Source organism: Podarcis cretensis (assembly GCF_951804945.1).
Source record: "Podarcis cretensis genome assembly, chromosome: 4".
Classification (NCBI taxonomy): Eukaryota; Metazoa; Chordata; class Lepidosauria; order Squamata; family Lacertidae; genus Podarcis; species Podarcis cretensis.
The window spans coordinates 68,835,551-68,850,697 of record NC_137173.1 but is presented as its reverse complement, the minus strand read 5'-3'; the positions used below and the strand labels follow the sequence as shown (position 1 = coordinate 68,850,697).

General features: G+C 46.3%; 1 protein-coding gene across 2 annotated transcripts in view; it reads left to right on the top strand.

The window, feature by feature from the left end:
- The window catches only part of PRPS2 (phosphoribosyl pyrophosphate synthetase 2), a 34,512-nt gene extending 22,247 nt beyond the window's left edge, over positions 1-12,265 (top strand). For both annotated transcript variants that reach the window (XM_079973003.1, XM_079973004.1), the window contains 5 exons: positions 1,293-1,391; positions 3,281-3,405; positions 5,757-5,930; positions 6,824-6,983; positions 9,898-12,265. In XM_079973003.1, the coding sequence (XP_079829129.1) occupies positions 1,293-1,391; positions 3,281-3,405; positions 5,757-5,930; positions 6,824-6,983; positions 9,898-9,990 (651 nt within the window). In that variant the 3' untranslated portion in view covers positions 9,991-12,265. The remainder of the gene's footprint in view (positions 1-1,292; positions 1,392-3,280; positions 3,406-5,756; positions 5,931-6,823; positions 6,984-9,897) is intronic.
- Positions 12,266-15,147: the final 2,882 nt, after the last annotated feature.

The following is a 15,147-nucleotide window of genomic DNA, read 5'->3' as shown; positions in this document are numbered from 1 at the left end:
CCCTTGCTTTCAGAAAAGCCAAACGATTGTGTTCAGAGTCCCAAGGTGGATCTACACCGACCTGTCTAACATTATTAGAAGGGCATTAGGTATATCGTTCTAAAACGTCACAGGGCGTACTTTTAATTTAAATGGTTTTTCTTACTTCATTGTTGGTTTATATTTGTCAAAACGCTGCTGGTGGCTCTGCAGCTCCCTCTGGTGTCACATTTTAAAAACGCATTAAGAACATTAAAAGCAATGTGTCATTTGTTCCTCTCTGTTACCGCAACCCTTCCTTAACCCTTTCCTACCATTAAAAACAGAATGCGGGTGGCACTGTGGTCTAAACCACAGAGCCTAGGGCTTGCCGATCAGAAGGTCAGCGGTTCGAATCCCCGCAACTGGTTGAGCTCCCGTTGCTCGATCCCTGCTCCTGCCAACCTAGCAGTTCGAAAGCACGTCAAAGTGCAGGTAGATAAATAGGTACCGCTCCGGTGGGAAGGTAAACGGCATTTCCGTGCGCTGCTCTTGTTCGCCAGAAGTGGCTTAGTCATTCTGGCCACATGTTGGCTGTACGCCGGCTCCCTTGGCCAATAAAGCGAGATGAGCGCCGCAACCCCAGAGTCAGCCACGACTGGACCTAATGGTCAGGGGTCCCTTTACCTTTACCATTAAAAACATGAGTGCAGATCTGCCCCTGGGTTGGGACAAGAATTGAGAGCAACAGCAGGTAACATTTGAAGTGTGTGAAGAAAGTGATTTGAACTCTTGTTGCAAGCCCGAAAAGCACACACTGGGGACTCCTTACCTGTAATAGTCTTTCTGGTGCCAATGAGAACAGAGAATGCTCAGTGGATACTAAGAGCTGCAGGATGTTGAGTGTAAGGTGTATAAAAAAGGCAACTGGAAGGGAGGCTAGAGGTGAAGATGTGGCTGGAACCCTGAGCAGAAGCACTTCTGTTAGACTGCAGCGTTTCTCAAACTTGAGTCTCCAGATGTTTTTTGGACTATAACTCCCATCACCCCTGACCACTGGTCCTGCTAGCTAGGGATGATGGGAGTTGTAGTCAAAAAACAGCTGGAGACCCAAGCTTGAGAAACACTGTGTTAGAGAATGAGGATACAGCTGCAACATTTTGTTTGCAGGTCCCACTTGCTTTATATAGAGAGATGCATAGATATTATAAGAAGTGTGGAAGAGCTCTGATCACTTGTCCACTTGCATCACTTGAACCGAGAGACCTTATGACTTCCTTCTCACCCGCCCCGCAACCCCAAAGTTCATAAAACCCGTCTTTTGTTCCCTCCAGAGCCGCGCTCCCATATCTGCAAAACTTGTCGCCAACATGTTATCAGTTGCTGGAGCAGATCACATCATCACCATGGATTTGCACGCTTCCCAGATACAGGTAATGAGGATTCCTTTTCTCTCTCCTTCCTGTATGCTGCTTCCCTTTGTGTGTTTGCACTGCCATCAGGAAAATGTGTTGGGTCATGAGCAGCTAGGTCTGCATGCAAGCAGAATAGACACCTGCTCTTCTGCTCCTCCCACCTCCAGCTGCCCACCGCATCTGTTGTGCAGGGGTTTTTTTTTGGGGGGGGGGAGTTATAGGAGGCTGTAGATGGGAGGAGAGGAAGGTGAAATCCCATTGTGTGAGTAGAAGCTTGATTGCACCCTTTGTTCTATCTATCTGTCTACTAAAATTTGTGCCCCACCTTTGTAAACAAAAAGTCAGCTTGATTGTGGGAGCAGTAAAGTGATAGTTCGAATGCTCCCAGCATGTCTCCAGTGCCTACTTAAAATAGGCTGTATGGGCCACGTGTCATTCTCTAGGGATGTTGCTCCATCATCTGAGTAGCGCAACAGGCAAAGACCCTTTCCCCTCACCCAGCTGATAACAAGAAGAGTTTCAGAAGCTGAGTGCGGTTCTTTACTAGGTTCGAAAGGACAAGCGATTCCTGGGAAAATCCTCATTCCAGGCTGATTTAGGGCTTTAAAAACTAAAGCCACCAACCTGAGCAGAGCCTGGAGACAAGTTGGCAACCAGTGAAGAGGATGTATACAGCTGCCATCATATGATCCACCCTGCTAGCCACTGATGGCACGATTGTTGACCATCTGGACCTTCAAGAGCAGCCCTGCACTGCAGCAATCCATATGTTGCAGTTGATTCTACTAAAATTGAAGCCAGGTGCAGTGATTTCCCTTGGGCAATCCTGTGGTCTCCAGGGTTGCTTTGAAGCATCATGGGCTTTGTTACTGCAGTGGTCTGTTTAAATTCCAGGCTGGGGCATTTTGAATATGTAACAAGCAACTGTTATCTCTCCAGCTCTCTCTCATAAAGCCTCAGGTTGTTGACTGTCAGCTGTAGACAACACACACAGTCTTGGAGGTTTTCTCAAGGCCAAGTAAGACACCTGTGTTTTGCTCCCATGGGCTTCAAACTCTTGAGTTTGCTGTGCATGTGATGGGGGCGTAATTGTGTAGGAAGGTCCAAATGGCTTCTTTCATTCTCAAAAAGTGACAACTTTTCAGTAGGAAGAAAGTGAAGAGCAGCTCCCTTAAGTGGCAGAATCAAGAGAGGCAGAGGACCAGCCTGGATGCTAATGAGAATTGGGATGCAGTTTATTAAAATGAACACCACCCACCCTTTTGGAGTCACTAAATTTAGTCACTGTCACAAAGCAGTGGCTGTTACATGGCTGCTTAGATGCAGGCTGAAATGTATTCAGTAAGCTTTTTCCTCGCAGCTGTTGGGGTGTCCTTGCCTCTCTTGTTTCAAGCATTTCAGTGAAACGGACATATCGAAAAGACGGTTAGATGCTAGACTGCATGACCAGCATTTCATTTAAAATGGTGAAGCACAGCCATTTAGATGTTGCACTTGGACATATATTGGAGCAAAGGTGGTACGTGCTTCTTCCCATGCCTGTATTTGCCTTTTGTTTTATATACTCTAATCAGGGATGTGAATACCTCTAGTTTGTCTGGATAAAGATGGGTGTGGTGGGTGTGTGCATATGGGAGCTTCCAGCTTCTATGATAAGAGACTCATCCATTGCTCTGCCCAGTTTTTCTTGTGACCCTGCCCACTTTTCTCACTGGTCCCACTCAATACTGGCCAACAGTCCCCAGGAAGTTACCTGAGACAATGGCTGTGGCAGAGAAAGCTCCTCATCTGCTTATTTTGCATGAGATTTTGGCAGTTGTTAGCCTGCCTCTGCAGCTTGTTAATCGTATAAAGATCTGTACCTCCGTAAATTAATACCTGGCTGCCTCTTTTCTTGCAATCTCCAGGGTTTCTTTGATATCCCAGTGGACAACCTGTATGCAGAACCAGCTGTGTTGCAGTGGATCAAAGAAAATATTGTAGACTGGAGGAACTGTGTCATTGTCTCACCAGATGCGGGAGGAGCAAAAAGGTAGGATGCAATCTCCAGCTAGCCTGTTTTATTATATAGTTTCTGACATGCAGAACCCACCTTTTTTATGTTACGGAAGCCAAGGCAGCTTACATGCTGTTCTGCAGGTGGTTTCTCCATTCAAGCACTGACCAGACCGAGGCTTCCTTAGCTTCAGAAAAGTGCTGACCACAGGGGCCTTCAGACCGTATGCTGGGAGGAACAATCTCACCAGCATTCCTTTTACAGAGCAGAAACCACTTTGGCGATTGATGTTTATCTAAGTGATTGATGCATCGGTTGCTTAACTTCTGTAGGTGGAACATTTTTTAGAAAGCAGCGAGTTCCAAGCACTGGCAAACTTACCTTCTTAAAATAATTTCTTTGTCCTGCTGAATCACGACAAAGATCCACCTAAGCCTTGTTTTCACAGTGGCCAACCAGATGATTTCCAAGCTCTGCACTTTGCTTGGTGGGCAAGGCCCACTGAGTGCATCAGCTCCTGAATGCTAGGGATGCTTGTGTGAGATCCCACAGGATCATCCCAGTGCAGGAAAGGATTCAGACATTGGGACATGATATATTGTTGTTATCCTTCCTTGTTCACATGAGTTCAACACAGTACCATCCTTTGCAGCTTAAACTTGGAAGCTAAGGCAAGGTTCATTTAACTCCTAGAAACAATAATCCAGAATGCTTTAAGGCACACTGGATTTTCCCTGGTATTGCCCATTTCACCCCCCTTAAAAACAACAATCGCACACAGTTTTGTGAAGTAGTAAAAATTGTATTTATTTAAATAACCTCGGTCTTGAAGAAACACTTAAGAGTAGCAAAATGAAGGCACGTTTATAACCACTAAGTTACAAAAGTACAAAATGTGATTTCAAATATGGTGAATGGGCTGCAGAGCTCAGACATGCACATGCAGTCAGCTTGGAAGCATGATGAAGAATGAGGAGGCTGCCCAGATCAGCAGGATGTATGGAGGGTTACCGCTTACTGCCAAAGCAGACAAAGGAAGTGATCTTACAGAGTTCTCTCTGGCAAATTTTACAGGAAAGCTCTGTGAGCCTCAGCCCCGTCATGTGCCCATCTGGCAAAACATGACTTGTTGGTTTGATTGCAATGATGTCCCACATCCAGAACTGGAGTGCTGAGCAGGGCCTTGACCCCCAAGCAAGTTGGAGAGCCTAAAGCTCTTTCCATGCCAGGTCTGCTTGGGACCTGATTGGCATTTTGTTTGGTTGTTTCCTTGGCAAATGTAGCTCACATCCTCTGCATTTTATCCTCACAGCAACCTTGTGAGGCAAAGAAGCAGTGACTTGCTAGCAAGTGAGCTTCATGGCTGGCTGGGAATTTGACACACTAAACCCACACTTGCAAAAGTTACCACTGTGATATATGTAGAAACTGCTTTCAGCTGCCAAGGCAAACGTGGAATAGGCCTTTGCATTTAGGCCTGGCCAGGCATCTGAAACTCATTAGCAATGGTGCCTGCCTAACTTCTTTTGGGAGGCAGTTCCACAGGCTAGGGCCCACAATACTGAAAGCACAACTCCTCACTGACAGGAATTCTGCTTCTGGCTGATAGAGAACCACTAATAGCGCTTCCCACCCCACCCCAAATAATGGTAGTGATAAACTTGGGATTGTACATGGTCTACCTTACTCTGGGTACAAGTACCTTGAAACTGGCCCAGCAGCAGATGGGAAGCCAGTGCAGGTCTTTTCAACTCCAGCATCATATGGTGGTGGTGGTAGTCTGTGGGTTACCAAAGCCTCCTTGAGAAATTAGCACTCTGGTTTTATTCAACGCAGGCAGGAACATGCTGGGTAGTCCCAGCCTCCCTAGCCTTTGTGGGAAGAGCAGAGAGGTCCTCTGTGGTCATGGGAGTCTTCACATGCCAGAAGGCATCAATCCACAGGACATCCTACCTACACGACTGGGATTCTGGGTCACAAGCAAGCTTTCGCAGGTTCAGCCATATGCACAAAGACACAGGTGGTAGAGGCAAGCGAGAGCTGCTTATCATGTGCATCTTGCCATGAGAGACGTACTTAACACAAAATTCTGCACTCTAAAGAGCAAAGATTCTCTCTTGCTATCAAGCTACCCATTATGCTAAATTGAGACAGCTAATGTAATCAAATGCAGCTAATTTTTAAAATGCTCCATCAAGCCAGTCTAGATCCTGATTATATAAATGCTCGCCTGCCTTAAATTGAGGGGAGGTGGGGGTTGAATTTTGCTCCATGTGACTCATCTACTGGTGTTGTAACATTTTTATAGGATCTAAAAGTTTTGTTCCAATGCCTCAGTTCTTTTAATACAAAAGCCCCTGACTATGTTTTGCTCCCGCTTGATGCAGAGTCACTTCCATCGCTGACAGACTGAATGTCGAGTTTGCCCTGATCCACAAAGAGAGGAAGAAAGCCAACGAAGTGGACCGGATGGTCTTGGTTGGGGATGTGAGCAACCGCGTAGCCATTCTTGTAGACGACATGGCAGACACATGTGGCACAATATGTCACGCTGCGGACAAGTGAGTAAAAAACTGAGGCAGACCTTCATGATGAAGAGAATCGGGTAGCAGCAGAGGTTTCTTTGGGGTGGGGAGGGGATGGGTTTCATTTTAGTTCAGAAAAAGAGATCTTGCCCACACAAAACATTGGTTTCTCTGCCTGCTACGACTTAAGTATGTTTTTATGGGTAGCTTCAGTCTTAATTGAAATACACCGTTTTAGGAAATAGCCTGTTAATTTATTCCCCTGAGCCTACCTAGCTATATAGATGAACTTTGTAGTCAAGTCTTCATTTACAACTGTGCAGGATCATTGCATAGTAGGGCGGGGTGATAAGTGGTTTTCAACATTGTGATATGTTGGCAGCTAAACACCACGATATGCTGGGAGGAAGAAGCAGCCAAGATAAGTGAGCAAGCCCCAAAGCCTCTGGGGCTCATGCAGGCAAGAGGGGCATCGGGGCTTCCTGCCTTCACCCAACCAAGCAGGCTGTGTCTTTCCTTCTGGGGCGGTCAGTCGCTCCAGGAGGAAAGATGCAGCCTGCCCTCCTGGGTGAAGGCAGGCAGACGACAGGTGTGTAGTGTTTGGGGGAGCCACTGGGGCAATTGCCGGGGGCGCCCTGCACTGCTTTGTGAGACCTTGCAAAGCCACTCAGGGCTATTGCCCCTCTGGCAGCTGGGCAGGCCCTCTTGGTCTTCCGCCCCTGGCACGGGTGCAGCCATGTGCACACCTGCACCTTGGAGATAAGCTCCGCTACTGGTGCATGGAGCCTGAGAAGCACGTTCTCAGGCTCTGTGCGTCTGTCTGCATTTGTCCAAGTGGGTAATTACTCTTGTTGTTTCCTGAAACTTGCACTCTAGATTTGTGCTGACATTAATACATCTCCCGCTCTCCCCCTTCCTATGTTTTATAGATTAGTGTCTGCAGGAGCAACTAAGGTTTATGCTATTCTCACTCATGGGATCTTCTCTGGCCCTGCTATTTCGCGGATCAATAATGCTGCCTTCGAAGCAGTCGTCGTCACCAACACGATCCCACAGGAAGAAAAAATGAAGCATTGTCCCAAGATTCAGGTATGGTGCGCTGATTTACAGCAGCAGCTCATCTTTTTAAGCTTCATATAAGCAGTTTTATAAGCCACGCTAAGGGGATAAAAATAGTTATGTGCCTGGGGACACCCCCCAAGAGAGATCTTTTTTGAGGGGGGTGCAATGAGCTGCTTCCTCAAGGCCAGATTTGCAGAGAGGGATGTTGCCCTCAAGTCTGGCTCTGGTGCACAAGGCAGCTTCATTGCACGATGGTCCAATGCTGCCAGCCCATGACAGCATCACAGCCTCCTAGGCCTGGGCAATATACGATGTCGGCTTCACTGGGTACATTGCTGCTCCTGAGTCCCTCTGCTACCAGCGTGCCAAGGGAGAGCAAGCTGCATCCAGGCAGGGGGGACTCAGTGAAGCCGCCCTCATACTGGTGCAGAGGGAGCAACATGCTGCATCAATGAGGCACAATACAGCTTGTTCCTCCCTCCACTACTTCAAACTGCTTGGCTGAGGAGTGTGCCACTGCCCTTGCCTCAGCCAAGCAGTTTTACAGAGCCAGCAGTGCAATGAGGTCTCCGTTAAACTGCTCCCCAGTTGGGAGAGTCCCAATCCTTCTGCTTGCAAATGAGCAGGAGGAGGATTGGGGCTGCGCAGGTGGGGGCTTCATGCCCTCCCTGGAGAAAGGTAGCTTGCCCGTGCAAGGCGGAGGCAGCTTTCCAAATGGAGCCTGAGAGGCTCCATATACTTGGCTGCTGCTACCTGGGAGGGTAGGCTATGTCTGCACACAAGCTGGAGGAGCGGGAGCCTTTGCACCCGCCAGCTGAGTAGTGCAATGTCGCTCTGCCCCCCCCCCCCAAGCACTGGGAACAAGCTGTGTCATCCCTAGCAGTGGCTGGGGGCAATGCAGCTTGTTGTTTCAGCAGCACCAGACTACGATGTTGAAAAGCTGATGCCACACGGGGCTGGGCCAGTGAGGCTGCAGTAGGCTCCCTCCACACCCTGCCCCTGTATACCGTATTTTTCGCCCTATAGACACACTTTTTCCCCTCCAAAAATGAAGGGGAAATGTGTGTGCGTCCTATGGGGCGAATGCAGGCTTTCGCTGAAGCCTGGAGAGCGAGAGGCGTTGGTGCGCACCGACGTCTCTCGCTCTCCAGGCTCCAGGAAGCTATCCGCAAGCCTTACACGCCCGGGGGGAGTTCCCCCGGGAGCGCAAGGCTTGTGGGCGGCAGCCGGCAGCGCGGAGCACTGGGCGCCCTTTGGAGGACGCCCCGTGCTCTGCGCTGGTGTCGGCAAGCCTTGCGCACCCGGGGGATCTCCCCCCGGGCGCGCAAGGCTTGCAGGCGGGAGCACGGGGCACCCTCCGGAGGACACCCCGTGCTCCGCGCAGGTGTCGGCAAGCCTTACGCACCCGGGGGGGGGGCGCGTGGGGCGCCCTGAAACAGAGGGCTCCCCATGCTGCGGACAGTAGCCTGCCGCCCGACGCTCCCTGAAGCAGAGCACCCCTCGCGCCAGGCAGACATCGGCCAGCCCCACAAGCTCGGGGGACAGCGGGGAGGCGCAGCACCGCCATCCCACTGTTCCCCGACCTGGTTTTGGGGGGGGAAATAAAGGAAAAAAATTTTTCCTTTATTTCCCCCCCCAAAAAGTAGGTGCGTCCTATGGGGCGAAAAATACGGTAAATCCTAAGACTTTTGAGAGAGATCTATGGTCAATTCTACATTCTGAATACATATCAAACATGCTAAATCAGGTCCTAATTGATTTATGGCTTGTACCAGGCATCCGTGGTGGCTACCTAACCTCAGTTAAAAGTCCCTGTGGTGCCTTATTTGGGAAATGATTCCTTAGAACACACTTTACAGTCCCCAGCATCCTTACACATTTCTTTCTTTTGGGGTTTATTAAATAAAGTGCATCCTGCTTACTTGGTACTTGTCTCATGTGCACTGTGCAGCAGCAGCAGCATCGTGACCTTCGATGGCAGCTGGGGCACAGGTGTTCACAGAGGCTAAACAAAACCCACTGCGCCAGCTGAACCCTATCACTGGGTGGAGTCCAGCAGGGAGCCTGGCTGGCTGGCACAGCCTTTGGTGGGCACATCTGGCTCTATGCCCCCATCCCACACTGCACCCCTACCTTGCAGAACAACACAAAACAAGTCTGGTCAGTGCATGGCTAACGCAACAAGAGAAATAAATTATAAAAATTAATACTACAGGCCTTGGAGGGAAACCATTGTAAATATCAGTTCTCACTGCCCTCCAGTGGCAACAACTCTCATTGCCGTTATGCACAGTTTCTGTCTCATACTGCCCAGCCCTACTGATGACGCGTGGGTAAGTCACAATGTTGAAAAACAGATAGCAGCTAAATATGCTGATATATAAACACAGTGTCTGTAATGTATCTCTGCTGCTTCTGCCTCCCCACCTTAGGAGAGGAAGAAGCAGCCAAGATACATTGCCCAGCTCTGAGGAAGCCCCCGTACTGCTCTGGCTCATGCAAGCTGCAGGGGCTTTCTTAAACTGCTCAGCTGGGGGCAGGAAGCCTCCTGCCCCTTGGCTGAGCAAGCCCAGATAACACTCCAGCTCACAGAGTGGTGCTTGCGCCTTCTCAGGTGCAATGAATTGCCTGCTCAAGTTGTCTGAAACTGGTATTGCGATGTGAAGCCCACATCTCTCAGACAATTTATCCACCAGCTCTAGTCATCAGTCTGCAGAATGGCTGTTTTTGGAGTCTTGGGAAATGTGAAATGTAAAACTTAATCAAGATGTTCCAGCATATCTGCAGGGTCTTATGAATAGAGCTCGTACAACAACAAGTGATTGGCAACTTTCCTCCTCCTCCACCCCCCCACCCCCGCCCAATAGACAATTGAGGTTTTGAATGAGACTCACTTTGGCATGTCTGGATAACAAAGGAAGCCACTATCTTTTCCTTGTAGGTTATTGATATTTCTATGATTTTGGCTGAGGCGATCCGAAGAACACACAACGGCGAATCTGTGTCGTACCTGTTCAGCCACGTCCCACTATAACTGCAAACCAGCTTTGGCATGCTGCATTCGGGGTGGGGGGGGGTGGGACACGCACATCAGATAATGCAGCTCATGATGAAGATAACAAATGTCTACGAAAAGCTTCAGCTCAACCACACCTACGTTCCCTCTTTTAATATGGACAATAACTAAACTGGGCAAATATGTGTATTATTTTTGCTTACAACTTTTTATAAATTCTCTTTGGGTTTTTAAAAGAGAAAACTATGCTTTTTGCCTGTGATTTATTAAGATGTGCATATATCATATGGGAAAACAGTGAAGACAGTATTTGCTAATGCCAAAAGTTAACTCGGGGTTGGTAACCTGAGAGGCATGCACTTGCTGAGAGTTAAGTGTGCCACACTTAGAACAGAAACTTGTAGTCATTTACAGATTTAGATTAAATGGCCTGTGAAATTCCCTTCTGACAAAATCAGTGTCTATCTTAAGCTTGCAGATCGTTTGTGGTCAGGTAATAATTTTTGGCACCTCTTAAAGTGCCCCTGGCATAATAATGAACTTAGGCTGCCCTCTCATCCTGAGAAATCACTGCGCCAAAATGCTTCTAAACAGCTGTGACCTGGGATAGCATAGTACAGTGCTTCATGGATTGCTGAGTTATGGCTGCAAGTGCAGCCATAGGAAACTGCCTTATTAGTCCATCCCACTCTGCATTGTCTAGACTTGACTGGCACTATGATAGCCAGGGTTTCAGACGGGGCATTCCCAGTCCTACCTGGAATTTCTGCTTGCAGAACTACTGCTCCTCTAAGCCATGACCTTTCCCCCTCTTTGTGTCTCGGCCAATGAGGGACCTCAATCTGGAGGAGCATCACATGCTTAACTCACTTGACTTGGAGAGCAAAGAATATGCAGTTCTTTCAAAATGCACCCTTCTACCCTGCACACACACACAATCTGTAATAAATTCTTACTTCCCAATGCCAGCACTTCATTTAGTGCCTGGCACTTCAGAATGCTTGAGCCGAACTGTAATGCAATGTATCAACTCTACAATTTTATTATCCTTATCCTGGGGGGGAAAATACTTGTAAAACTTTCTTTGTTTTATTCTTGCCCTTCTGTACTGGGGGCCCTTCCCATGTTAATTCTGTGACATGAGAGCTGTTGCAGTACAGCTGCCTTCAGCACCACAAACCCCAATATCATGAGTATTGCCTTGAAAAACTTGGAGCAATGCTGACAGGGGAAGGAGCTTCGATTATGGAGCTCCCATCTGACATTACCTGAGTGGTGTGAGCAGTGCCTGCAGCAGCTTCTGTGCTGTGAAGGGGCCCTGATAATTCCCAGCTAACATTTCATTTTCAATGCTAGCCTATGTTATAAAAGGGACCAATCCTAAACTCTCACAACAATCCTCACTTAAACTCCTAATAGTGGTTGTGCATTAGGGAAGTCTGTTTGAAAAGTACAAACATGAGCTTCCTTTTCTTCCGGTAATCAGTTGTCCATTTATTATGCAGAAGGCAAAAAGAAAGGCATTTAAAAACATCTGCCTTACCTCATTTTCCTTGTATAAAAGAACATTTGGTGTGGTTTTTTGCTTTTCTTTCCAAAACCAAGATTCCCACAAGACCACGTGTACTCTCCCATCTGCAGGGGAACTGAAACAATTGTGTACAAAACTTGATTGTCCAAATTTTGAACAGTTAAACAGTTTCAGAAACTGATTGCTAAAAGTTTATAAAGACAGATGCCTATCTTGGCGTTTCTCATAACACGGAGCCAAATATATGTGAATGAAGTAAGTGGCAAATAGTAGCATTTAATATATACAAGTTGCATCCAGGATCACACAATCCCTTTTTAAACCATAGCTGGTGGTCTTGTTCCATAGCCCCAAAAAAGGGACAATGATGAAAAACTGTATGGAATTTTAAAATGACTTCCACTTTCTTAAATATTCACATATATTTCTTCTGTAATGATTTTTGCAATAAGAGAACAGAAAAGACTTAAAAGTGTGTAAAGTTTAAACCAAAAAGCATTTTCAGTCTACATCTGCTTAACTTGCTTTGGATGTAAAGTCTTGGTAATTTTTTTGTCACTTATCTTGCTAAAGAATGTTTGATTCCTTAGTTCTTTTGTATTGTTTCTGCAATCTCTCTCTTTATCCACCAATACCAAAGCTGGAATAAATGAAACCCATTTTCTTTCAATATCTGATAAGTTATAGACTGGGTTTGTTTCAAATGACATCAGGAAAGGTTTGTGTTTCAAGTTTCTCAATAAATCTCAGAACAGCATTATACTTACTGACTGTTAGTTATGTCTGGCTCTCTTATTTCATTCAGGAGCAGCAAATAATGCAAACCTAAATGGATATAAATAGACATATTCACATTCTAAGCGACTCTGGTCACAGAAAGAGATACAAAAACATTATCAAAAGCATGTTCAAGAAGGATAGTGACAAGCTGGAATGTGCGCAGTGGATGGCAACCAACATGATCAGGGGTCTGGAAACGAAGCCTTATGAGGAATGGTTGAGGGAACTGGGTGTGTTTAGCCTGGAAAACAGCTGATAGCCATCTTCAAATGGAAGATGGTGCAAGCTTGTCTTCTCCTGCTCAGGAGGGTAGGACCCGAATCAATGGATTCAAGTTACAAGAAAGGAGATTCCAACTGAACATTAGAAAGAACTTTCTGACAAGCTGATTGACAGCGAAATGGATGACCTCAGAAGGTGGTGGACTCTCCTTTGGAGGTTTTTAAGCAGAGATTGGATGGTCATCTGCCGGATTCTTTAGCTGAGATTCCTTCATTGTAGGGGGATTGGAGTAGATGGCCCTTGGATACCTTCCAACTCTAAACTTCTGTCTGAAACCAGGCACTGGGTGCTTTGTGTTATCTTACCTGAACACCTTGCTTTGCGCACCTTGCATGCTAAATATAAACTGGATTGTGCAAACCACACTAACTGTGTGGCTACAAGCACAAAAACAGTTTTGCTAACTGAAAAGTACTTGTCTATCGGATGAGTAAACTCAGAAATTTTCATGACCTTGTTAGGGGTTTTTGCATGGGATGTTTCTCATTCTGATATTTGATTGAGTTTAAACATCTGGTTTACTTTTTATTTTTGAATGCATTTTCTTGTGCTGACATGTCAGAGAGCAGATGCACATATTTGAAATGTGGCAATACTGTTAAGCATGGTCAAGCAGTCTGAATATACAGCACACATGCGCACAATGTTGCAAGTCAACCCATTAGTTCTGAGTTGTTATCTGTGAGAGGTAAGAAATCTCTACACAGCATTCTCATGGAACTGACATGCATTTCCTAACCAGCTGTCCCATGCCATTCCCATGCCTGCAAATATTTTGACAACCTAGTGCACATGAGTCATATGGCACAGACAGTTTAGGCATGTTACAAGGCAAATCCTTTGCAAATTCAGTTCAACAAGGGGCTTAACTAGTTTTGCTCAGTTTGCACTGTAGAACAGCACCCACTGGTAAAATAACAGATACTTCTAAAATTTGGTGGGTGAGGAGGGCAAACCAGAGATAGACAGACTCCCTGTTCCAATGCCCTGCTGGGCTGGCACTGACAAAAGTGAGACTGGAGAGATTATGGTTTATAGGCTGTGGAACAAACCTCTGTTACAGCTTGTGATTTCTGTGAGACAAACTATAAGCCATGGTTCAACTTTACTGAGCTACCGTAAGTTGAGCTGTGGCTCCAGCCTATTAAATATTCTCCAGGACAGCAATGCCTACTCACACTATAAAGAGCTCATATATCTCAGCAGCCAGAAGCATCATAGCTAGACATTGGAGATACCTGTCAGGAGTGAACATGGACTACTGGTATCAAATTGTATGGGAAACGGCCTTACTAGAAAAGCTAACCAACAAACAGACTGAAACTGACCCGGACAAATAATAGAGGACGCCTTCACCCCGTATGGCCTCCCCTTTGTTACACACATGGCGCAACATGGACCCAAATCTCAATGCAGTCAACTAAAGGCAACCAACCATGCCCTGAGCTCCCTCACTGCCAATGAAAACTAGTAAATGACTAGAAAGAAAACCTACCCAAGTGATACTGGGGGGGGGGGGGAGGAATACCGCACACATACACTAAGTACTAAAAGAATTTAAGTTTACCACTGCCCTCTCTCCCTACTTTTCTTCTTCCCCAACCTTATAATGTATACAATTTTCACGTCTCACACTGAATCTGTAGAAAAGACCCTATGGCCTGAAAACAGAGGCAATGCACGTACTTTTGTAACCCTAGAAAATCTTTAATAAAAGCTATTTCTGAAAGAAATCTGCTGGGGTCAGCACACTTGTACGCTCACACCAGGCTATAGTTTGATTTCGCACTGTGCACAAACCATCTCAGTAAGTTTGAACTTGGAGTTACTGCTCGTTTTAACTATGGTCTGCATTCCGCTGTCAGCCAATTATCAAAAGCCCTTTGCAACTAGCAAGCCTAGTTTTAGCTCTAGCCCCTCCCACTGCTGGCAGATTAAGTGGCAAAGTGGGCAGATAAGGACTAAGAATGGCTGAAGAAGAAAAATGGTGCCAGGAAGAAGTAGCAGCACTGTTTGTTGCCCTGGGCTTCTTTGGGAAGAGGGGTGGGATATAATTTCGTCACCATTATTTATTTCATAGGTATTATCTCAGAAGGCTGCCCTTCTCCCAGCCTCAGAACTTAGACAGTTGTTGCAATTCAGACCTGTGGTCTATAGAGAAAGTTTTGCCTTTAATGGAGTATTTCCTCAGTATCATAAATACAGGCTTCTTAAGATGATCTATTATTGATGTCCACTGTATTCCTCCTCAAGTCAGCACATGATTATGTAAGAAACACCATTTACAGGTTTTTCATACAAGAGGTGTCACACCTGCATGACTATCACATGGAAAGAAAGCCTAGCTTGTAAATGTCTCTACAACTTAAGTTTCATTTCACGGAGAACTGAAACTGTAACGATGCTTGCTAGCTGCTCTAAACACAGGAGGGGGGAAGGGGAGGAATAAAATATTGGAAAGCATGTGAAAGGAAAGAAGACTTGACAGTTGAGATCTCCCTAGGTTTGGGTGGGATTGTTGTTATTATTAATAAATTACTATTATTATTATTGTTGTTGTTTTGTTGTTGTTGTTGTTGTTG